The sequence below is a fragment of the Tribolium madens genome, unplaced genomic scaffold (assembly GCF_015345945.1).
Source record: "Tribolium madens isolate multiple individuals breed KSU strain unplaced genomic scaffold, Tmad_KSU_1.1 Scaffold_97;HRSCAF=244;Tcas5.2_LG3a, whole genome shotgun sequence".
NCBI classification, from domain to species: domain Eukaryota; kingdom Metazoa; phylum Arthropoda; class Insecta; order Coleoptera; family Tenebrionidae; genus Tribolium; species Tribolium madens.
Genome location: NW_025401069.1, coordinates 8,968,301 through 8,992,617, shown reverse-complemented (window position 1 = coordinate 8,992,617; position 24,317 = coordinate 8,968,301). Strand labels below are relative to the sequence as shown.

The window sequence follows — 24,317 nt, the reverse complement described above, 5'->3', positions numbered from 1 at the left end:
ACGTGGCGTTGTTTGCTTGTAATGACCCTATACTTTTCCTCAACATACTGCGACTTACAATTAACACCACGGAAAACCATTTTAGACCAATTAAAGAAGTACTTTACGTACTACATGCGAAGAAATTATACGTCATGCAGCTATATTAATCCCCATCTTCCTTTAACTGAAGACATAGCTAATTGGGTTATGAGCTACATTCAGTGTCCTTCAATGGTAGCGACACGATTTTTTGATATGCCGGAGTATATTTCAACTGAAGGAAATTTTATTTTTTTGGAAACGGATACCGATGTTAATAAAACTATAACTCAATTACAGAAACATCCATTTTGGAAAAACCGATATGAAAATCATTTCATAATCTGTACTGCAATTAGCCAAACTGAATCAATAACTTACCTTTTGAAAGTCATTTGGGAGTATAAAATTTTAAATTTCGTGCTAGTATTTGTGTACAAACATTTAGAAATCTTCTCGTATAATCCCTTTAGTGATGAGAAAATTCTAAACTTAACCAGATTTCCATATGAAGATTTTTTCCCAGACAAAACAAATAACTTGAACGGTCACAGTTTACGAGTAAGCATATTTGACTATCCCCCCACAATGGAAAAATTTGATAATCAATGGTATGGCAAGGATTACCAAAACTTAAAAATGGTCACATCGATGATAAATGCCACTTTCACCCTCTATGAACTAGCGGGAAATGACAGTTATCACTTCGAGAGAGCTTATGACGAAGTTTTAAACAATAAAACAGATTTTTGTTTTGTAAGCCATTTTCAAGAAGTGACTCCGTTTACTGGTGTGGAATACACTTATCCTCATCAAAATGATGCTTTGGTGCTTCTAATGCCCGTTACACAAGACATTAAGAAAAAACGAAACTTATTTTCAATATTTGCTACAACCACATGGGTTCTCATTGTAATTTTAATTATTGCAATTTTCATAAGTATGAAAATTGCAAACAAAAAATATAAAAGTCAAGACTCGTCGTGGGTGGGTTTGATGCACGTTTGGGCTGCATTTCTTGGTATTTCTATACCGCATTTCAAAAGCAAACCGTCGATTGTTCAACATCAGTTACTTTTATTTATTTTCATGTGTTTGGTTTTTAGAACCGCCTTTCATACATCTCTTATTGGTTCTTACATTAGTCCTAGTTACCTTGATAAGATAACTAATATTTCTGATATAAAAGATACAGATTTAATGATCTACACAAGTAGATCTTTTGGTAAAATGGTTCCACCATCTTCAGAACTTCAGGACAAATTAGTGTATGTTTCGAGAAAGGAGCGTTATAAAAAACTTTATGAATTTGTCCCAGATGTAGCCTATCTATTGACAGCCACTTATGCCGAAGCAATTTTAGTCAAACTAAGAAGTGTCAGAAAGAAAGTGCCTTATTACATATTGAAGGAACCTTTAATACCAGGACTGGATAATTATATTTTTCAAAAACACTCTCCTTATATCCACAAAATTAACGAGTGTTTGACGAAAGAAACACAGTTTGGCTTTTGGGGCAATTATGTTCCATCGAATTCTTACTATCCTCAAACTAATAGTACAACAGAAGAAAACATTGTTTTGAATTTGCAACATCTACAATTAGTGTTTTACTTGCTTGCTGTTGGTCTCCTTATTAGCTTTTTAGTGTTTTTTGTAGAATTATATTGTAAACAATTCAGTGCATAAATATAGAGCAAACCAAACTATTTACCAATTTTTTATTAATAAAATCTGTCCTGCTTATACAAAAAAATAAAACTGGTGAACTTGTGGAAAAAAACTAAGGAAGACCTACAAATAAAAGTTCTGTTTAATAAACATTATGTTTTGTTCAAAAACGTTATAGCCCTAACAGAAATATACATAAAAAATTCAAAAATATAACATTTATTATTCAAAAAACATAAGATTGTAGTGTAATAACTCATTCCTAAAACACATGTGCATATTTAAAAATAATAATTTCAAGTGATGCAGTGGGTTAGTATATCTACGATTTTTGTACAGAAGTTCGTTTTGCATTTTAATATACAGTGGTAAAATTATGGAATAATCTTATTAAAACTAATAATATTTTGTTTTGGCAACAATGCTCAAACAGGTCAATTTTCTTTTTAAAAATACACAATTTTCACGTTTATTTAAAATTCTACACCTTTTGGTTTTTAGTAATAACGTCATCGGCATTTTTTAATAAGAACCCCTAATTTTTTTTAGACAATTCGATAGTCGTTTAATAATTGTTGAAATGACAAAACCAAAATATTAAATATTACATAGTTTTTGAAACAAAATTACCAAAAATGTGAAATAATATCAACAAAAAACAAAGATACAACAATTTTAAATTAAGTTGAGAATTTTGTATTTTTTTAAAAGAAAATTGAACTGTTCTAGCATTTTTGTCAAACAACAACTTTTATTATACCATTTTTAAGCAAACGACTTTTTACTTAAAACTGATTATGTTGTTTAATTATTTTTCGGATGACTTGAATTATTATGGTACGCTTGTGTAATATAAATTTTGTTAAAAAGTCTCTTTGTTGTGATAAATGGATACAGAAATTATAGAATTATTAATGACAATAATTATCATGCTTACTACCTATTGCAACGAAATTCAATAAAACGATAATTATACATACTACCAACATAACTTAATTTTTTTTCTTTCGAGTTTAAATATCGTTAGTCGAGTTTTCATCATCTTGGAAAAAAATGTTAACCATGTGTTTAAGTGTAGTGTTTTTTGTTACAAGTGAATGTCGCTTACAACCACCTTCCCTGCCTTTTGTGGAACAACAACTTCAAGAATATCTTATTAATTACAAAAATTCGGCAGACAAAAATTATTCTTTATGCAATTACATCAACGTAAATGACAATTCGACAAAAGACATATCAAACTGGTTCATAAAATTTAATTCATGTCCTTCTGTCACATCGACAAACTTGGCTTTCGATATAAAAGGATTTCGTTTTACTGATGCAACTTTCATTTTTATTGACAAAATTATCAACATCGAAGAATCCATCAAGCAGCTTCGAAAGACACCTTTCTGGAGCTCTTTAACCGAAAATCATTTCATTTTTTGTAGATTTAAAAACAACACAAGTGTTGTGCCTAACATACTCGACTTGATCTGGAAGAGACACATTCTCAATTTTGTTCTGATTTTAGTTTCAAATCGATTACAAATTTACACGTACAATCCTTTTAAAAACAATGAAGTTATTAATTTAAGAAATGAACCAAATTGTTACAAAAGACTTTTCATTGATAAACTATCAAATATGTATGGGTACAAGTTTAGAGTAGCTTTAATGGAAGACAACCCTTTGTTAGTGAAATATAAAGACAAGTGGTATGGCAAAGACTATAAAATGTTACAATTAATAGCAGCCAGCTTAAATGCAACTTATCAAATAGTAGAATTGAGTTTTCAAGATGCCTTTCAGAGTTTACTCGACGGCCAAGTAGATTTTTGTTTCAACAGCATGTTTGTATTAAGCAATAAATTTTTAAAAAGATTTGATCAAACTTATCCACATACATTCAACAATATCGTTATTTTAATGCCTGTAACACAAAATGAGTCGAAAAAAAAGGCTCATAATCTAATATCCATCTTCAATTTTAGTGTGTGGATCTCCATAGTAATTCTATGTATTTTCACTTCTCTGATTTTAGTTATAGCAAACAAAAATAAAAAGCCTTTTTCTTTATTTCTGCTTTACAGTTTAGGTAGTCTCCTAGGATATAGTTTTCAAGGATTTAAAAAAACAAAAGATTATATTAAAATTCAGTTAATAATCTTTATTTTAGGAGCAATCATATTTCGTACTGCTTTTAATTGCTTTCTTATAAGTAGTTTTGTTGATCCTTATACTTTCGATAAGATCAAAACAATTAAAGAATTAGACAACAGCCATGTTTCACTTTGTACTGCTGAAATGTTTAAAAATTATATTCCTGAAAACATTCTTAAAAGAACTACTTTTGTAAAATCAATAGAATGTGCAGACAACCTTTACAATCTAAATACAACAAATGCTTATGTCATCAGAAGCACAACAGCAGAGGTGTACATTATGCGATTAAAAAGAAAACAAAATACAGAATTATTTTACTTACTAAAAGAATCGTTAACTGTTGGGTACGACACGTATATTTTTCAAAAATTTTCACCCTTTGTAAGAAAGGTAGATATGCTTCTGTTGAGAAATCATGAAGTAATGCTTTCGGATCAATACGAATATCAAAAAAACATTTTCAAACTAAATAACGAAACAGATAGCGACAGTTTTGTTATATTATCGATGGAACATCTGTTTTCAGTTTTCTGTCTTTTGATTGGAGGACTGCTGGCAAGTTTTATGTTTTTCATCATTGAATTATTTTCATTTAAAAAATGTATCTAATGTTAAGTTATCAGAATCTGAACTTCTTGTTTTTGTGGATACCTATCAAGTTTTATAATAAAACATTAAATGTTAAAAAAAACCTTTAAAATAACTTTTGTCTTTGTGAGTAAAACAATACTAGTGTGATAGAAAAGAAAATCTTTGTTAAATAGACGATGAATATCATAAGGTAGATTTTATAATTAGTATTATACCATGACTTGTAAGTGTTAATATGACGTTTATTTTAATAAAATGTTTGGTGTGTACAATGTGTTTATAATCTTATTTGTTTTCTTTTATTTTTTCTAGCACCATTAGGATTAACAATAGAAAAGTAAAATTTGCACTTTTCAAAAAAAAAGCTTTCTTCCAAAATTTGATGTAATTTTTAATTGCATTTGTTATAAATACAATCAATACATCAGCATTAAAAGCTATATCAAAAAATGCAAACAAATATAAGGTGTATCATTAAAAAAAACATACCTAAGTTTGCATTGTAATTTATTTTTGAGACATCTTGTATAACAAATCAATAAGACTACCAACTCACTGGGACAAGCTGTATGTAAGGTAATAATTATGTTCATTATGTACATTTTCTTCATTTAACTTTTGATATACAAAAAAAGTTTTTATAAACAGTAACAAAAAACATTATACATCAAACATGCAAGAAAAAAAAACAAAATGCAAAGCAAATTATATCATAACTGTAATTGGTATAATCATTTTTCTATTTAGCTTAAACCTGTTTTTGTAATACAAAATCGATTTTCTTATTAAAAGTATTAAAAAACCACAAACCGTGACAAAAGACAATGTTGCGGCGGTTAACTAGGTACTTTAACTCTTAATTAATTAATTAATTCTAAATTTTAGCGAAACCTTATAAATGCTCCTACAAAATTGTACTCCGACTATTATTTTGATGAGTATTTTAATACATACCAATGGTCAAGAAAACTTTTTTCTTGAATCTGGAAAACACACAAGAAGTTTCCAATTTTTTAACAAACTTAATACATGTCTAGCAGTAATAGCAAAAAACTTCTTTAATGCTTCCGGATACGTTGCACAAATGCAAGTAACATTTATTTATGTTGACAATATCAATGACTGACCAACTTTCGAAAGTATTTCTTCTCATTTTCTAATTTGTAAAAATCTAAATTTTTTACACGAATTTGCGAGCACTGTATGGTAAAGACATGCTATTAATTTTGTGATAATGCTGGTTTTCCACCGGTTTTCGCATACAATGACTTCAGAAATCATAAAGAAATCGGTCTCATGCAAAACAAATATCATTTATTTCCTGATCAATTATTATCAATCTTAAAACTAGGTACTGTTTGCAAAAACATTTACCTTATATGGAAAAACTTAGGAAATGATACAAAAGCAAGTACAATATAGTTTAGTAAAAACTAAGAAATACTACGAGAAGAGCACTAAGTGATGCCCGTACCTACACAATAGTCAATTCGGTGGCCATAACGACTTAATTTACAATTTGATTTCAAATCGATGTGCACAAATCACCCGAAAGGGCGTTTACAAATAACTAAACCGACGCGTGTAAACAAACACCTTATAATTTTTTGTGACAAAATTATCCCTTTATTGTGCATAAAAACTTTCACAGTCGACATTCAATAAAAATAATTTTCTTTGAAATCTTACTTTCACATAACAAAAACAGGCACACTGAACGGCTGTTAGAAATCATGAAAGAAAAGATTCCGAAAAAAAAAATTGAATGCGAAATTTGTTTGGTCTTCAAATTGCCTTTTCATAACGAATTATTTTAGTGGTTAGAATATTTGCTCGTAATCCGGAAACACCCTGTATTATTTATAAAATACTAGTTATTTATTGTTACTTTCACACGTAATGCAGATGTTTCGTAGATAATACACGCAATCAATCATCATAAGCTTACATATTAAATACCCAGAGACACGAATACTATTATCTATTAATAACGAAAATTATGAAATAGAGTAAAATTATAAAAGAAAAAATCAATTACTATATACCTGACATGTAGTCATAATATCGGTATAGTGAATACATTACCTTTCCTAATCCCTAACGTTTTTCTGGACACAAATAATATACCATAAAGAATTTTGGACTATTTTTAACAAAACACCTCGTATATTCAGTAAGAAAATGAAAACACATCAGAAATTACGCTATAACTGTAATTAGTCTGATCCATTTTTTATTCATTGAAATGTGTTTTTTCAATCAGAAATCGATTTTATTTTCAAGAATATCAGCAGACAATTCATTTACTTTACAAAACAACAATGTCGACATGGAGTTTATCAAAACTTTACGTTAATTTAATAATTATAAATGCATGTCAAACTTTAATAAACGCTCCGAGAGAACTACCCAAAAACCAATATTTTGAAGAATACATCCGAAAACATCAGTCTCCCAAACAACTGGCTTTTTGCAGTTATGTTAATGTGAATAACGAAAATACAAAAGACATTTCAAATGTTTTCATCAGATATAACGCTTGCCCAGCCGTCATAGCAAGCAACTTCTTCAATGCTTCCAGATATGTTCCAAAAATGCATGCAACGTTTATTTTCGTTGAAGATACCAAAAACATTAACGTGACAATTGATCAACTTCGAAAGTTTCCTTTTTGGGAGCCTCGTCTAGAAAATCACTTCATAATTTGTGAAACGATCACAGATTTAAATTTTTTGACCAAATTTATGCAAACTATATGGAGTCGACATATTTTCAACTTTGTAGTGGTACTAGTTTTTCAGCAGTTGGAAGTTTTCACTTATAATGGCTTCAAAAATGAAGTCATAAATCTAACACAAAACTCATGTGTTGGTTGTAATTTATTTCACGACAAATTATCAAATTTGTATGGGTATCAACTAAGAGTGTCTTTATTCAATGACTTTCCCCTAAATAAGAAAGAAAATGGTAAATGGGTTGGTAATGATATCGTTCGCTTAAAATTGGTCACATCTATGATAAATGCAACATACAAAATAATTGAACCTCCGGAACACACATACTATACCGGAGCTTACGAAGATGCCATGAATGATGTTACAGATTTCTGTTTCATAAGCCATTATTACATGAATAATTTGTACCAAGATGCTGAATACTCTTACCCTCACGAAACAAACCAACTATCAGTGGTTATTCCTGTTACAGAAGATGAATTTAATCTCCAAAAATACTTATCCGATTTTGATTTCTGGCTTCGCATTTTATTTTTTACAACTATTGTAACAATTTCTTTAGTAACAAATCTGGCAAGACTTCCAAAGAAAGAAACTTACTTTGTGACTCTTCTTCGATGTATCAACAGTGTTTTTGGAAACCCGTTCGTTAATTTTGACTATCAAAAATTCATCATAAAAATACAACTCATCATATTTTTCTTTGGATGTATAATTTTTAGAACAGCTTTTCAATGTTTCCTTGTCAGTTCTTTTGTAACCCCAAAACCCTTTGAAGAAATTGAAACAATTGCAGAACTGCGTAACACCAAACTGAACATCCTTACGTCACAGTCATTGGCAGGTATTCTTCCTCAAGATTACGGTTTGTGTGATAAAATTTCCATTATCACTCCTGCGGAAAGGATAAAAAAATTGTACAGTTTAGACACAAGGACAGCTTACATTATTATTACAACCTTTGCAGACACTTTTATGGAAACCTTAGGAAGCAAATATGCAAAACCACCGTTTTACGTCATGAAAGAGAAGTTAGTTCCTAGCATCAACACTTACATTTTGCAGCGACATTCGCCTTATATGAGAAAACTGAGTGAATGTTTATTGAGGCAAGTGCAATATGGTTTATCAAAAATGAGGAAATCTCAGCGAAATGTAAAAGAAATAAGTGACAGTCAGGTAGTATTAGGAATGCAGCATCTACAAAGTATATTTTATTTATATTTAATGGGATTATGTGGTAGCACATTAGTGTTTTTAATCGAAATTGTATGCAGTTGTATATACAAATTCTGAACTAATGTCTAAATTGCCGAAAATTAACATAATTGTAGTAATTAATAAAATAACATAAAATTTCACTAAAATGCCCAACTATTGTACAACTATTGATTTTATAAAACTGTAATTTTATTACTTATAGGTATAATAAAAATAATAGCCTCCGAATACGTGATCCCTTTATCCTTTTAACAGACAATATAGCACTAACCATTAGGTTTAACACGTTTTTTAATATACAACAAATGAGCGTTATGTGTGTAACATTATTGTTCTTTTTAGTCCTACTTCATCCCTCTGAAACTATTTTCCAAAATGATATTGTAAAAAACCATCTAAAAAAATATTCACTGTTTGGAAATTACACATCCTGCAGCTACTTCAATGTTAATTTACCATCCACAAGACATATTTCTGACGATTTCCTCAACCGTAATTTGTGTCCATCGTTCACCATAAGTGATTCTTTTATTGAATCAAGCGCCATGTCCAAAACGCAAGCTGCCTTTATCTTTATTGAAGATCTTAGTGAAGTCGAAAAAGATATACATCGGATACAGAATTACACATTTTGGAATGGAAGAGGAGAAACACATTTCATAATCTGTAGACGAATCGATTCTATTGGACTTGTACAAGATTTTGTGAAAATTATATGGAAAAACCACATCCTAAATTTTGTTGTTGTGTTTGTCCACGACACGTTGCAAATTTTTTCTTACAATCCATTTATTGATAGAATTCTCAATCTCACCCTCAGCATGGGATATTTTCCAAACAAATTACAAGATTTGCATGGTTATAAACTCCGAGTAAGTTTTTTTAAAAACTTCCCATTAGTAGGCAAATCAAACGACAAATGGGTAGGTAAAGATTATAATGTTTTAAAAGTAATTACAAACATGCTAAACTCAACGTTTCAAATTATTGAACCTCCGGAAAATACATATTTCAAAGGATGTTACAACGATGTTTTAAATGACATCACAGATTTTTGTTTTGTTAGTCACTTTAGAGGAACTGATGCCTATGAAAATGCTGAATTTACTTATCCTCATGACACCAACGGTTTAGCTGTTTTATTACCGTTTAACAAAATGTCTAACAATTCTGAATCTATCATGCTGTTCGAAATGATTCCAATGATTCTACTTTTTGTAATAATTGTTACAGTTTCAATTACTGCACTACTTGGCGAAACTAATTTAAAAAAAATATTTTTTCAGACAGTGTTATACATTTATTCAAGCCTTTTGGGTTATCCTTTTCCGAACCTGAATAAAAAACGTATCAGTGGAAAAATTCAAATTTGTATTTTCATTTACGCTTCAATCATTTTCAGAACAGCATTTCAGTGTTTCTTGATTAGTAATTTTTTGACATCAAATCCGAGTAATAAAATAAATACTGTTACGGAATTAAAGCAAAGCCAAATAAAAATTTATATTTCTCATTCTTTGGCTGATAGAATTTCAGAAAAGAACGATCTTCGCACACATTTTATTTATCTCGATAATAAAAATAAAAGAACCGAAATGATTTATAAGGATTTGAACACCTCCGGAGCCTATACCATGTCTTGGGCTTCAGCAAAAAGCATAGAACAGATGTTGATAAATGAACATAAGCGAATTGTCTTTTATGTAATGAAAGAAGTTTTGGTACCAAGTCATAATACGTATATTTTTCAAAAACATTCTCCATATTTAGAAAAAATCAGCGAATGTTTGTTACGAGAAAAGCAATATAAAGTGGTTAAGGAAGATTATTCGGATCATAATTATAACAGTTTTTCTTTTGATAACAATGAAAGCATTTTAAAATTCCACCATCTCAAACACGTTTTCTACGTTCTAGCTTATGGTCTTATCGTCAGTTTTGTAATGTTTATTGTAGAAATACTGACCAAAGTATGTTTTACCACATGCATTTATAATTACTTTGTGTAATAAATAAACAAATGTTTTATGGGAGAGAACTCTTTTCCTTAATAAAAAACAATTTATCAAAAACAATTTTTTTTTATTAAAAATTGCATTTCTGGATAAAAACAATTCATGGTGCATAAATCCAATTGAATCTCTTTAATTACTAAACCAGTAAAAATTTAATTAAATCTCTTTCATGATAATCACTGTTTTGCAAGGTCTTGATACAATGATTCCATAGTCCATACTTCAGTACATCTTTGAACATCTTTCTCTGAATAAAGTCTAGTTGTTAAAATAGACAAGTCTATATCACCAATATTTCCAAAATTTGGTTGTCCAGTCTCAAACTGACTATCTAATTCTTTATAAGTTGATTCTTTTACCGTTATACTACATAAGAATAATAAAAAAACAAACATTACAATTCAATCAACTCACTTAGGAACCTTTACATCAGGCAAATTGAGTAGATCATCAGCGATGTCGTCAATATCAGGTATTACTGGAATATCATCTTCAGATTCTTGTGGTTTCTCATTTTGAAAACGTTCTCTAACATTATTTTATAATATTGTTATCAAAACATTACATAAATGCAAACTGTATACTTACTGTTCAATTATATTTGATCCTTTTACCCTACAATTCACGAGATATGTAAAAGATGTATTTTTATAAAGTACAGTTCCGGAATTAAAATTTCGGGCAGTATTTTTCTGTCACTTCAATAAGTTCACCATAAACAACCTTTTACTGTCATCATGACTGACATTTGACAATTTAATTTTTCTGTCGGTGACGCTATTTTTGAAAGTAAATAGGTAAGTTAAAATGACATAAAAAAAACAAAAGTAAAAAATGAGGTTAATGTAAAGGTTGTTTGTTTACATAGTGTAAATGACAATACTGCCCGACATTTTAATTCCGCAACTGTACTTAATAAAAAAATACTTTGCAGATTTAACGCCTTCATCGGCCCATCCCCCAGTTTTTCTAGTTCTTATAGGCACTTCTGGTGGAGTTGTCTTTTTAGAACTTTCTGGCTGATCTTCTGGACTTCCAGGAGCATTGCTCGCTCGTCTTCCATGTTTAGTAGCAGACTAACCTTGAAAATAAAAATCACTTTTCAAAATCAGAAAACTTACTTTTTTATTTGGAAGTAAGTCTATGTCTTCATCCCAATTCATTCTAGAAGATTTGTTTGTATTTTAAAAAATCAATTAAATCTAAGGAGTTAGGTTAACATTATTGACATAACAACTAGGCAGCTACCATGGTAACGGAACGGGAACTACCAACATTAAAAACTTAAACGTCCAAGTTTTGAAATGATTCTGGAAAATATTGGGTGATCTAATATCGTCGTATTATCAAATAAATGTGTAGTTGAAGTCAAAAACAAAAAGTCCTTGTTTAATTCACAAAAAAGTCTTCGTTTTGGCAGCATTATTTTGAGTTTGATAAATTGTAACAATACAGTACAATTTTTTGAATCAAGCAAAGACAACGACTTCGATCACACATTTATTTTTTTATTTGGTCACACCACAAATAAAGTACTGTCTATACTCATTTCCTGTTTTATTTTTTTTATAAAATGTACATATCAATTCAATTATTCAATATTTACCAATGTACAGTTGGAGACAAAATACTTTGGTCGTCAATGTCACTTGAGTGACATTACATTGTAAAGCATGCTTTAGGGCTCTTAACCTTATTTTTAGCTACTGTCAATCATAGTTGACAAGTTGTACATATTTTTGATAGATGGATATAATCGCTGTCATTAATTTGAAATTGTCATTCATTAAAGCTTGAATTATATTAAAGTGTCAGAAAAGTGACGACCAAAGTATTTTGTCCCCAACTGTATATATGAATTAAATATATATCTATATCTTTAAAAGAAGCAAATACTATACCGGACAAAGAAATAGGACAGATCATTGAATGTGAAACCGCCCTTGAAAGTTGTTAATGATGTTCCTAGCGTTTTAACGTCTTTGAGGTTTTGTCAAATCTGACGTTGAAATCTACTTTACAGTTAATTTTCAAAAGATATCAAAAATTTGATGTCTCTTTTTCTTGTCCGATAGGGAACATACAGTCGCATGCAATATATTTTGATCGTCAATGTCTTTTTTTGCTGAATATTTTTTGTATCATTTTAAATTCTTGCCAAAATGTCAGCAATAATAGAAGGTCAATCAACATTTTAATTATTTTTGACTTTTCGACCACAGAGAACTCAATCACAAAGAGTAGACTACAAAATTTTTGACAAAAAAGAATATTTTCTTAATGACACTGAAATTTAAAATATATTGCATGCGACTGTATGTATCTACAATATGCGTAAGAGAAGAAAAATGTAATTTTACAAATGTCATATCATTTAAGCCACTTTATATAAATAAAATATTAAATAAATGATGTACTCTCGTGAAAAAAAACATCAACGCACTAAGCTTTAAGTATGTGGTAAATTTAAGTTTTTACATTTGAATTAATACAATAGTAAATTTTAAAATAAAAGCTGGTACAAAAAAGTAACAAATATTTACTAGAAGAAACAAAATTAACAAAATATTTAACTATTGCAACGATGGTTCATTGGAAATAATTAATTTCACAATTGACCTTTTCTCTTTTTCACCAGATGTTAGTTAATGTTGGTAATAAAAGTTATCGTACACAACTTGTCAAAAATAAAAACCATATCCAGATCGCCAACCATTTTATTTCACGAGTATAGATATATCCTTAAATTACAAAAAAATAGATAAAGCATTTTCATAGATATAAATTGTTGTAGTATTCTTATATACATACATACCATTGCTGAAATGAATCAAAAAGTTTGTATTAAATTCTTAAATTCCTTATATTGTAATTGATAAAGAACTATTTTATTGCCACAATGATGCACATACAACAAAAATTTACTGTAAACTTCCTTTTGAAAACCTTAAAAATCACATTTATGTACTTGTAAAACTTCAATTCAGACAGCCGATAAAAAAATGTTTTACAACACCACAATGATTATTATTAGTAATTTTACACAGCCTTTGACTAAAACGTAACTCTCTTAAATATACACATTACATCGAAAAAAATATTAAAACAATTTTTTAAAATGACAAAAATATGTATATTTTTTAAAATGTCATAATTACACATAATATCAAAACAAAGACAATGGCAAGTTAGAAAAGGTAAAGTGTAAACAGATACTTTCAAACTGAATTACATCGTTTGATAAAAAGTATTTACCTGAAAATCAGTAAATGCATAAAGCATTTTTAACGAGATTCTCTAATTATGTAACTGGACGGAAATAAATACAATATAATTATTAATTACACTACATTTCACTGCATATCAAACTAAAAACTAACACAAAAATGTTTTTAACTTTACTATTTCAATTCTTAATTAAACGAGTTTTGTCGAAAAACCAACACCTAAATATCTCTTATAAAAACAAGTGGAATTTTATTACCTGACAGAAAGACTATATTTTTCAACAATTTGGCAAAAACTTTGCTTTCCTATACTTGTCGTAACCGCTTGTATGCTTCTGAATAACTGGTCTGACGATAAATCGTCAGGTAAACGCGTAAGGAACTGTGCTCCGTGCAAAAAATCCATAGTTATTAAAATATCTTGATTTAAATGAAGAATACCTACAACAAAAACCAACAATGAAAAATCACAAAGTTTCACCTTAAGAACCAACACAACTCACCTAACGCAGTTCTGAATATAAATTCGAATCCATCCCTTAAAAAAATATCCCACACTCTACAAGCCACATCTAAAGGCATTGCCTTGGCAAAAATCGTGTAAATCCAATCCAAAAGATACAAATCGGGCGTCAATTTAGCTTCCTCGAAATGTGCATATAGTTTTGGTAAATTGTAACTGAACACTTCGTTATAAGCGCTATAATACGCCTCCATCTGCTCCTGATTCAAAGTGAACGCCGACAAATGCAACGGCTGATTCAACAAATTCGCGAAACAAATGAATGCGTCAAAAGGATCCATATTTAAAATGAGAATAGCGGCGATGTAGGACATGCCTTGAACGTATCCGACATCAGGTCTGTAGCACACATACGCGGCCAAAAGCGAATGTAAAATGTCAGAATACGGGCCCCCTTCTTGAAATATGCACAAATGAGGAAACGTCCGTGAGATATCTAATTGGATCACGTCCATGCTGCTCTCTTGGTCGATGTGGTTTTCACAGTGAGACGGTTCAGGGCTGTTGAGACGGTTTTGAGCGCGAGAAAGACATATTTCGTAAAGTTGAGGTGTTAGATTTAGTTCGTTGCCGATGGCCAAACGCCACACTTTTCCGCGGACGCTGGACGGAAGACCTTGCCACCAGAGGTCCCTGGTTTTTTTGTTCATATACCTAAAAAAAATAAGTAATCTATTTTGGGTATTTAAAATAAAGAAAAAACGTACATTTGTTCCCAGTTAGGCAAGACATGTTTGATGAAATGTTTAGCGGCAGTGGCCTGATGTTCTTCTTGTTGCAACTGCAATTTCTGCAATTTTTGTCTAGCAGCTGTATTTTGAGCTTCTTTTTTCCTTGCAGCAGCAACCATAGCTTTGTATTCTTCGCGATGTCGCTGTTCTTCTTCTTGGGTCTTTGCAGGCAAGTTGGACGGTCTGTTAATAAAAATATTGATTTCAGATGTAAATTTGCGCATAATACAAGCACCAATATATTAATATATTTGTAATAATTGATTATACCTTGGATGTTGTATAAGTGCAGTCGAACTAACTACACCGTGAAGTGGCGAACTTGAAGAACTATTCTTGGCAGTTTTGCTAAACAATTTCCAAACAGTGGAACTTGCATTTGTACCAGATCCAGACTTCCATGAAGAAAAAACATTTCTATAATAACCAATAAAAATAAAGGAAATGTTCTTTAAGAAGAATTACCTGCTAAAAAAGTTGCTTAGGCCCTTTTTTCCTGCCTGGTCCCCACTATCATCTAAGCTAGTCAATGATTTTTCATCAGCATCTAACAAACTTCTTGATGGTGATGGTTCACTTAAACTAGAAACTGTGCTAGAGAAAGAGCCAGCTTGGTTCCTTTTGTGGCCTTTCTTCTCTGTAGATGTATGTTCTGGAAGTTTATCACTGGTGTCTTCTACTATTACATTACAATTTTTTTCCTCATTGTTTGTTTCTACCAAGTGTAACTGTTTTGTCACTGGACTATATGCTAATGATATGTTTTGCAATGCTTCACTTAATGATACTTTATTTTTTACATTACCATTTTCTACAATATCACAATTTCGCAATTTTATTTGAGTATTCTGTGAAGAATGAGTAGCGTTTTCATTGCTTTTGACTTTGTCACATCTTTCAGGCCACGTTTTGAACCATGGCGATTGTGGGGGACTACCACTTTCTACCAACAATTTATTGTGAATATCACAACTATCAACAGTGTCTACATCGTCGTGGAATTTCTCTTTGTCATCTACTAAGCAGTTGGGCAGACTTTGAGTCCTCAGATCCTGAGTTACGTTGTTTTTTAGCAAAACCCGTTTGTAATGGCCTTTGTGACCCATCGATGGTCCGTCTTCTGGAGTTTTGTTCGCTACATCGCCGTTTGATAAAATTAAACTTGTACTCTCTTTCTTATCTATTATCAAACTGGTCACTTCATTTGATTCATTTCCGTACGATGGTTTTAATATTTGATTTTCGTTTTTGCAACCAACCTTTAGCATTTCTTGTCGACATTAGAAAGGAAAATAAGGAAATTTTGAACAAACTGGCATTATTAAAACGATTTTTATAAACTAAACACTAAAATTAATGAGAGTATTTTGTCACTTTGACAGCTTTAAAAAACGGAGGCCATTTTCACTGCGTCTCTCGACGCATGCGCGTCGAATTTACCATCCCATGCGCGTCTAATTTACCATCCCATGCGCGCTAAATCCACTAAAGCAGAAAAAAATCGGATATTCTTTTTATGAACCATAAAGATGATTCCAGTTTTTATGGTTGTTTAGTACAATTACTTTTAATTTTAACGCATTTCACGTAATCACCAAAAAAATTGAAGCGTATATAAGGTTCCAGAACCTCGAATCAATGTAACGTTAAACACATCCACGAGGGGGAAACCCAGATCTCAACTCCAACGATGTTAAAAACTAGATCATTATCGTGTATCTACTTTTTATACAGGAAGAGGAGTATTTGTAAGTCAAATTATTGCTTTCTTTGCTTTATTTATATTGATTGTTTACAAGCTTTACTATGAGTGAAAAAGCCCTATTTTGTTTTAAAAATTTAATCACAGAAATAATCACATTATATGACGTAATAAAACAAATTAAAAACTACTTTGTTCCAATATTTTGTAAAGTAGGATACATTTCACACAATATTAAGTCCAATAGATTATACACAAGATGTTTGTTGTAATGTGGATGTTGCAAAATTTCGAGAAACATTTTTAAGCCTTCATTGACATCCTTGCCAATAATACACTCTAAGTATGAGGGTACAACATTATTTAACAGTGCAAAAGCTCTGTTTCGCCGTTCAATTAGTTCTTCTTTAGTGGGTGAAGTTCGCGAATTAAAAATTACATCTGAAATAAGATTATTTTTAAAACTGCAATAGTATTACGAAAATAATACCTTCCAATAATTGGACCAAATATGTTAAATTTGAGGGGGACAAACTATGTTTCAATCTTCGTTCAATGTAAACACTGGAAAATGCCTCTACCGCTTCCTGTGCTACGCTACATATGGCAGCATAAAATCTTAATAAATAATGTGGCAATTTAAACACATACTTCACTATAATATGGGAAATATATTAACAATAAAAAACTAATTATAAACATACGTAAGTAAAAAATACACTGGATCATTCCAATCGGATTAAACGAAGTATTACAAGACTCTTTGAGATCTTTAAAAGTAGTGCCAAAGTTGTCATTAAAAACATGATTTCTAAATGTTTTGGGCAAGGGTGTCGTTTTTTCAATTATTTTGGTACTCACTTCATCACCAATTTCGGCCCACTCAAATTTTCTAAAAATTGTAATAATTATTAATTATTAATTAATTGTAATATATTATTTAATTGTATATTTTGAAGCGGTGGTAATAATTAAACTTACCCAGATTTTGTTTTTCCCGTTGACAGTAAAAACGTTCCCATAAAAGGATCCAAATGTTGTCCTTTCTCTTTCCTTAATTTATGAGCAACTGATTGATAAATGTTTCCAAAATCTTGGGCATTTTGCGTACTTGTTGCAATCAAAACTGTAAAATCTTCTTCTGCTGTTAGAAACGAAAATAACAAATCGCTACCCCTTAGTAAAGGTTTCTGGAGCAGTTTGGTAAGGAATTCTTCATATTTCTTCATTCGAACCTCAATAGCACTCCCAGCCCTATCACATAATAAATTTATTTCAATTAAACAAACTACGTAAATGTATACTTTCTAGAAGGAAGTGGAGTATCCGAAATTTCATTTTCTCCATGAAATTCAACAAGTTTTGCTTTAAGCGTGTAAAAATCTTGATCTTTTCTTAAAACTATCCAATGTCGTTTGGTAACATCTTCGACAACGTCTAGCCTTTGTACGTTTATGCAGAAACTTACAACTTTGTTATTTATCTACAATGTTTTTAATCACTTGGTGGTAAAAACTCGCACACAAATAAAACCTGATATGACAATATTGAGACTCTCCAAGAACTCAAATCTCGAAAAATATTTCCGCATTCAGAAATAATGATATCTTCCACAGCCCCATTTTCAATTCCCTGAGTTTCGGGAGGATGTATGGCGCCATCTATCGGTTGAGCTACCTTCAAAGCTCCTCTTAATTTACCAATACCACTACTGATTTTAGCAACAGTGCCTTGACTAGGTGTTTCGTAATATTTCCTCCTGAAAAAAAAAAACAAACAATTACAAAAAAAAACTGAAATGCACAAACAAACACAAACACCAAAACTCACCGAGACTTTAAAGGTGAGCCAAAGTTAACTAGAGATCTGTTAGATTTTATTAAAACCCGATTTAATAGTTTTAGTAAAGAGTGAAAAAATACCTCTTTAGTAATTAATACTCACTTTGTGGCAGCCCCCTTACTGTAAACAGCTGTGACTTTCGCACCGCAGATGAAACTATAAAACTTTTACAACAGTAACAAATTATGATACGAATGAAAATATCTCACCTCATTGCTGTGAAAAAACGACGGTAACCAAACCTTTTCCAGAACAGTGAATGTGTGTTCATAGGCCTGGTATAAGGGTTTCGAGGTTCTTAATTTAGCAACGTTGTACACCCCATCTTTGAGAAGTGAATAATAATTTTCAATAATTTCATCGGAACAACCGATAAAATTGATCGTATTTCTGTTCAAATACTCTTTATACAGCGTCAAAGCTTCGGAATGGAGTTCTTCAAGTTGTTTTTTAGTCAGATCCGGAGTGAGCAATTTATTGTTAAATTCATCAACGTCCAAACAGAATTGCAACAGATGGACATGCTCTTCTCGTTTCAAAAACTGCATAAAAGCGTACAATAACTCTGTGTTTCCTTTTATTGTGTTTAAGTCAGTAGCAAATGACGATTTCTGCTGGTTATTTACGACAAAGTTCTCTAAAAATTTCACTTTTTCGGGGGTATGTTTATGTCTCGTTTGATTTGAACGGTATGTCGCTGCGAGTATTACGAGAGAATTTATTATGTTTGGGTCAGCTAGGACATCCATCAAGGGTAAGAAAACCCACCCTGCTAATATTTCACGAATTAAAACTACATAATTCTGGCATTTTAAATATTTGTCGGGTAAAATATGAGGAATTAGAGAAGATGATAAATGTTGGAGATACTTTAATTCACATTTTCTGTTAACTGTTGCTGCATGAAGTCTCGTACCCAAATATTCGACAATAACATCGTTTAGTCTTGTTTTTTTCAATTTAATTATCTGTTGCATATACATGTAATCATCAATATGTTTGACAACACAGGGGAGCAGTTTTCTGGATATTACATTTGCATGGTCTAGATTTAGAAACTGGTTTATTACAGCTGCACTAGCGTATTGTAAACAATAACGCAACTCATTTATGAAATCCACATCTGAAGTAAATTGCCCGTACCACGAAATTATGAACGACTCCAATATTTTATTATAAAACTATAAATGTAAGACGTTGACTCAAAACGGATTTTTAATAGAAAAAACTCACGTTTTCAATCACAGTATTAAGTTCTTTGGGAATGTACAAATCGTTCCACGGTGTTACAACTTTATTTTGTTGGTGCCTCTTACAAGACAAATCATCACAAATGCTGCATGACTGCTTCAGTTTCTTTTTAGAGGAATGACTCCCATAACAAAAACTGACCAAACTCGAAAGATACGCTGAAGCTGTGTTCTGGTATTTTAAAAAACACCAAGACACTAAACATCCTAATATGTAGCCTCCGTAAATTATAACACCGGCTAAGAAACTACAAACAGTGGTTAAAGTAAATGAATAAAAAGAATGAAAATCTAACCTAACAAATATTGTTACAAATGCGGAGAATATTGTTATAGCAAGGGCCGCAAAACGGCTGTACTTGTCGTTAGCGATTAGAGTCACAATGTTAAAAATGTCTTTATAGAGCATTTTGGGGCCACAACATAACCTTACGCTTCGATCATTTTGACGTTTGACAACTTTGATTGTGAGGTTAGGAGTTGAGTTATTTATCTCTCTTATTTTAAAAAGACTACTTTACTCCTAACAGCCTAACAGTGGAATTTAAATCTCTATTTTGGCCACTTGGAAGACAAATTATTATTTGTAATCACAGTTTGTAATAGAAAAAATAGTTATTTAATGAACGTGTAGATGGAGTAACAATCCAGAATGCTGTGACGACACTAACAACCTAATAACTTTCGTGGCGAAATTCAGAATTTTAAAAATCCAGTATTTTTGTTTTTTAATCTAACAGTTGTTGAATAAAAAAAGGTACACGCATACAGGATGTTCGTTTTTCGAGCTCCACCATGGGGATCTCAGTTATTATAAGAGATATGAGGTCGGTTAAATTAGGACAAAGTTGCGCATTTTTATGCTGAACAATAATCTGGAAGAAAATTTATTGTCTCATTTTTAGTTTTTGAATTATTGGAAAAAAAACCGGAAATTTGTAATTTCCGTTTTTATTTTTTCAAGCAAAAACTAAAAGACCTAGGCGTTTTTAACTTGGACGTTTTTAAGGCACTTTTTTACAAGGAATCTAAATCTGTCATCAACTTTGAATTTTCTTACGGACGCCATATTCTATTTCTATACTTTTGAAAAGTCTTTTTGCTCCTGATTACAACGATGTATCACACGATATGATCAAATTTTATATGCTGATTAAAATTATGTATACAATTATATGTATAAGTTTTAGGAAAAAAAAGAAAATATATGGGTTTTATATTTTGTACTTGTCATGGCTAATTATTAATTAGGCTTAGCTACATCTCGAGATTTTTTTATTGCCATTTTGTTACTTTCCACAGTATTTATTTTGTATGAAAAAGTGGCTCTTAGCTTTAAATTTGTCAGTTAGGTTCAGTTGTATCGCAGATTCTTCTTTTACACAGAAATCAAATGTTTGTGACCAGAGGTTTATACTATAAAACATGTGTTTATAACTGTTTAATTTTACATTAATTAGGTTCTAATAAGTCAAGTTTTTTTTATTATGACTCATTTCGATTAATTACTGTAAATGATATCGACTTACTGTGGTATTTTTTGTATTCAATTAACTTAAATAGGTACATACATAAAGCGTCTCCCAAATATAATTGACATTACACCACAATTTCAGTGCGCGTGTAATCGAAACTCAAAATCTTAAAAAAAGTAAGGATTTTGAAACTACTTGAAAACTTTTTTTGTCCTATTCTAATTGACAAAAAAGCATGTTGAGTAGATTCGAATTGTTGGTATAAAAAAGTAATTCTCGAAATCATATACACTCACCGGCATAATTATTGCATCACTTAAATTTTAGGGTTTAATGGCTAAAGGATTCTAAAAATAATACTAAAATTGATGATATAGGATTATCAAGTAACTCAGTCGACTATGGATTTAAAAAAATGGTGTAAATCATTAAATCATTAAATTGTAGTTTAATTGTTGAAGTTTAAGTCGTAATTTTAGTTTAACTTAATGTTAATAAGATACTTAATTAATTTTTGATTCATTTATTTATTTTTAAGCATTATTTCAATAAAAAATCACTTTTCTAATGTAATGCGATAATTTTGCCGGTGAGTGATTGTTTCGTAACGAAAACGTTTTTGTTTATATCGGTCGTTGCGTGTCTACAAACCAAACACTAAACTATTGAAGAATTGAAAATTTAAAAGTTGAATAACTTGTCGAGTAAAAAAAATAACTGTGTTACATAGAAATTGACCTATTTTTAATACATTCAACTGTGCCTAATGAACACACATGATATTTATTTGGGTACCTCAGCATTTACATGTTTTCAATCTCTGGTTTGTTTTTATTTAAATTAATGCCTCGTTTTTGTCGTTAACATATTGTGTCTGTGATACGATAATGGAAGTAAGATTTATTAATGCCGCCATTATGATAAAGTGTATTTTGTGCCATCCCCGACACAAAAATTTGCATCTTCAGAATCGATCTTGTACATCAGAGCATAATCAATCAAAATGAAAAACGAAGCTCAGTTATTTTCGTAAATTCTACTTTCCCTGTGATTTGTCGATGATCGGGTGAGTTACATATGTATAATTAACTGAAATATATATATTTTTGCAAAACAAAGCTTTTAGAGTAACTTTTCCATTAAAAACTTTCTATCGACAAGAGCGATTCGATTCAATATGATTTTAATACAGCCTGCGACTTTTTAAGAATTTTTCCGGCTTGGAGGATACATCAATAATGCAACAGTGAACTCAAGTTAGTACTTACATCCTTAAAGTGGATTTCGTTTTGGCAATACATTACATGATTAATGAATTCATCTTTGCATCTACGACAGTGCTAAAAGCGTTTAAAAGACCGTAAAAGTTTTATTTTAAATTAGTTTTTCCTTCCGAGAATCTCTTGCAAATAAGAGATTTTCCTGCCTAATATTTTTTACGATCGAAATCGTTTGACCTAGAAGTGAAGTCAGACGCTTAAAATTCGATAACGTGTGATGGACCCCAAACAAGTGTAAACTTAGAAAATACGAGGATTTTCCTCCCGAATTCATTTTTTCCTTTTGCAAGTTGTATTGTCATGACATTAAGACCAACTAAGTGCTCTTCAGCTATGTTAACGTCATCTGCAACGAGCTAATAAATTAAATTAATGTTCGAAATTTGCACTAATTTATTCTTCAATTTCTGAAAACTTTACTTGCCAAATTGTCTTTGTTGGGTTTTTTTGAAGTTTCCTTTGTGTGAAACGAATGACTGAAATACAGTGTTTGTTACAAGTCCACACTTGGAAAGATTTCTTGAAAGCTTTGTTCCCTTAGTTAAACTCAACATTTTACTTTGATTCAGCACAAATCTTTCATGTATTCTAGCTGAACCGCATGTTTTTGTGTAATTAAGGAGATGTAATTCAGCTCGGTTAGTAACCTATCCAGAGCTACTTTTGATCTCTTCTTCTAACGACACGATATCAAAGAAACACGTAAATACAAGCTAAATTTGGAAACAGTATTGAAATTACATAGAAGTTGTTGATTCTGATGACATTCAAAAGCCAATTTACTTCAATTTATTAAAGAAAAACGAAATGATTAGTTTTTCTTATTCCATTACTATTCCATGCTAATAATAGAAACAGCAAAGTTAATTAAAATTTGAAAGAAAATTTGTTACTCTTTGATCAATAAAATGCTAATTTTGGAAACAGTTTTGTTTCATAAAATGAGCTAGTTCTTATAGCAACTCAAAAATAAGTGGACTAACTTTAATAATAAATTTGTAGATGCAATAAAATAATAATTTTTACGCAACACAACTTTATAACAACTAGTAAATTTACACAAAGCTTCGTTTGACTCGAAAGACTTGTTATGCATAGAATCGAAAAGTTTTAGAACCCATCTATCGACAATGATGGAACTACGTAAATAAATAATGAAAATATACAAAAATATAGAAAAAACCCATTAATAAAAGTAAAATATATGTCTTAATAATGAAATGCTACTTTCAATTTTGTATACCTGCAGCAGTTTTCAAATAACAACTCAAACTGAAAACAACAAACAGTCGTTAACTCTTCTCTAGCTTCTTCATTAGAATTAAAATAAATACAAAATTAGTAGAAATTGTCATTGAATAGTTTTAAAATATTACAAAGTGAATCGTAAAACATTGTGATCTTTTAAGAACTTTCCAAATCAAATTCATTTTTGTCGCAAACTTGAGCAATGTTATTGTTGCTTTGACTTGTAGCTAACTCGACAGTTGTTAATAGAACTACGAGCACCCGAAAATTGTCACCGGTGGTTCCCCGGTTAACCTTTCACGTACGCTTCTGTTAGTCGTGTTAAAACATTGATAATTACAATTTCCATCCTCGGCGGTACAAGACTAGAATTTTGACATTTTCCTTAACAAGGGCGCAATGCTTTAAGATTTCCGACAGCTTTGGGACCTTCTGTCTCAGTAAATGATCCAACCGAGTTTGCTGTAACATAGCTGCGAGGAATAATGCTACAATAGTTGTAACCGACCGGTATTTATTCAATAAGAACGAAAGGCCTTAAGGCAGGATGCGTATACCTTTTATAAAAAATCCATTACGTTGAGACTTTGTAACAGCAAGGTAGTAAAGAGATTTTTCGTTACTTATTTAACGGATT

The 24,317-nt window shown here is 30.8% G+C and overlaps 3 protein-coding genes across 5 annotated transcripts; all 3 read right to left on the bottom strand.

Annotated features, from left to right (window-relative positions):
- Positions 1-10,454: 10,454 nt before the first annotated feature.
- On the bottom strand, positions 10,455-11,684 carry LOC123014670 (intraflagellar transport protein 43 homolog). The gene is made up of 5 exons (XM_044413893.1): positions 11,524-11,684; positions 11,330-11,478; positions 10,991-11,017; positions 10,817-10,930; positions 10,455-10,768 (listed from the first exon to the last, which is right to left on the bottom strand). The coding sequence occupies exons 1-5, from the start codon at positions 11,563-11,565 to the stop codon at positions 10,579-10,581; spliced, it is 522 nt and encodes a 173-aa protein (XP_044269828.1). The 5' UTR covers positions 11,566-11,684; the 3' UTR covers positions 10,455-10,578.
- Positions 11,685-13,101: 1,417 nt separating this feature from the next.
- Positions 13,102-16,307, bottom strand: LOC123014096 (TBC1 domain family member 12-like). 2 transcript variants are annotated; one of them, XM_044412980.1, is made up of 6 exons: positions 15,689-16,307; positions 15,349-15,634; positions 15,154-15,300; positions 14,860-15,066; positions 14,133-14,806; positions 13,102-14,070 (listed from the first exon to the last, which is right to left on the bottom strand). In XM_044412980.1, exons 1-6 carry the CDS (start codon positions 16,149-16,151, stop codon positions 13,883-13,885), a joined length of 1,965 nt encoding a protein of 654 aa, XP_044268915.1. In that variant the 5' UTR covers positions 16,152-16,307; the 3' UTR covers positions 13,102-13,882. The 2 variants fall into 2 exon arrangements, with proteins under 2 accessions (XP_044268915.1, XP_044268914.1); XM_044412979.1 differs by having other exon boundaries at positions 15,349-16,307.
- A 338-nt stretch (positions 16,308-16,645) lies between these two features.
- On the bottom strand, positions 16,646-20,311 carry LOC123014296 (sorting nexin-14-like). 2 transcript variants are annotated; one of them, XM_044413341.1, is made up of 11 exons: positions 19,974-20,311; positions 19,661-19,925; positions 18,637-19,608; positions 18,530-18,591; positions 18,416-18,451; positions 18,119-18,344; positions 17,890-18,068; positions 17,567-17,839; positions 17,290-17,477; positions 17,076-17,240; positions 16,646-17,026 (listed from the first exon to the last, which is right to left on the bottom strand). In XM_044413341.1, the coding sequence occupies exons 1-11, from the start codon at positions 20,084-20,086 to the stop codon at positions 16,773-16,775; spliced, it is 2,733 nt and encodes a 910-aa protein (XP_044269276.1). In that variant the 5' UTR covers positions 20,087-20,311; the 3' UTR covers positions 16,646-16,772. The 2 variants fall into 2 exon arrangements, with proteins under 2 accessions (XP_044269276.1, XP_044269277.1); XM_044413342.1 differs by lacking the exon at positions 18,416-18,451.
- Between the last annotated feature and the right edge of the window lie 4,006 nt (positions 20,312-24,317).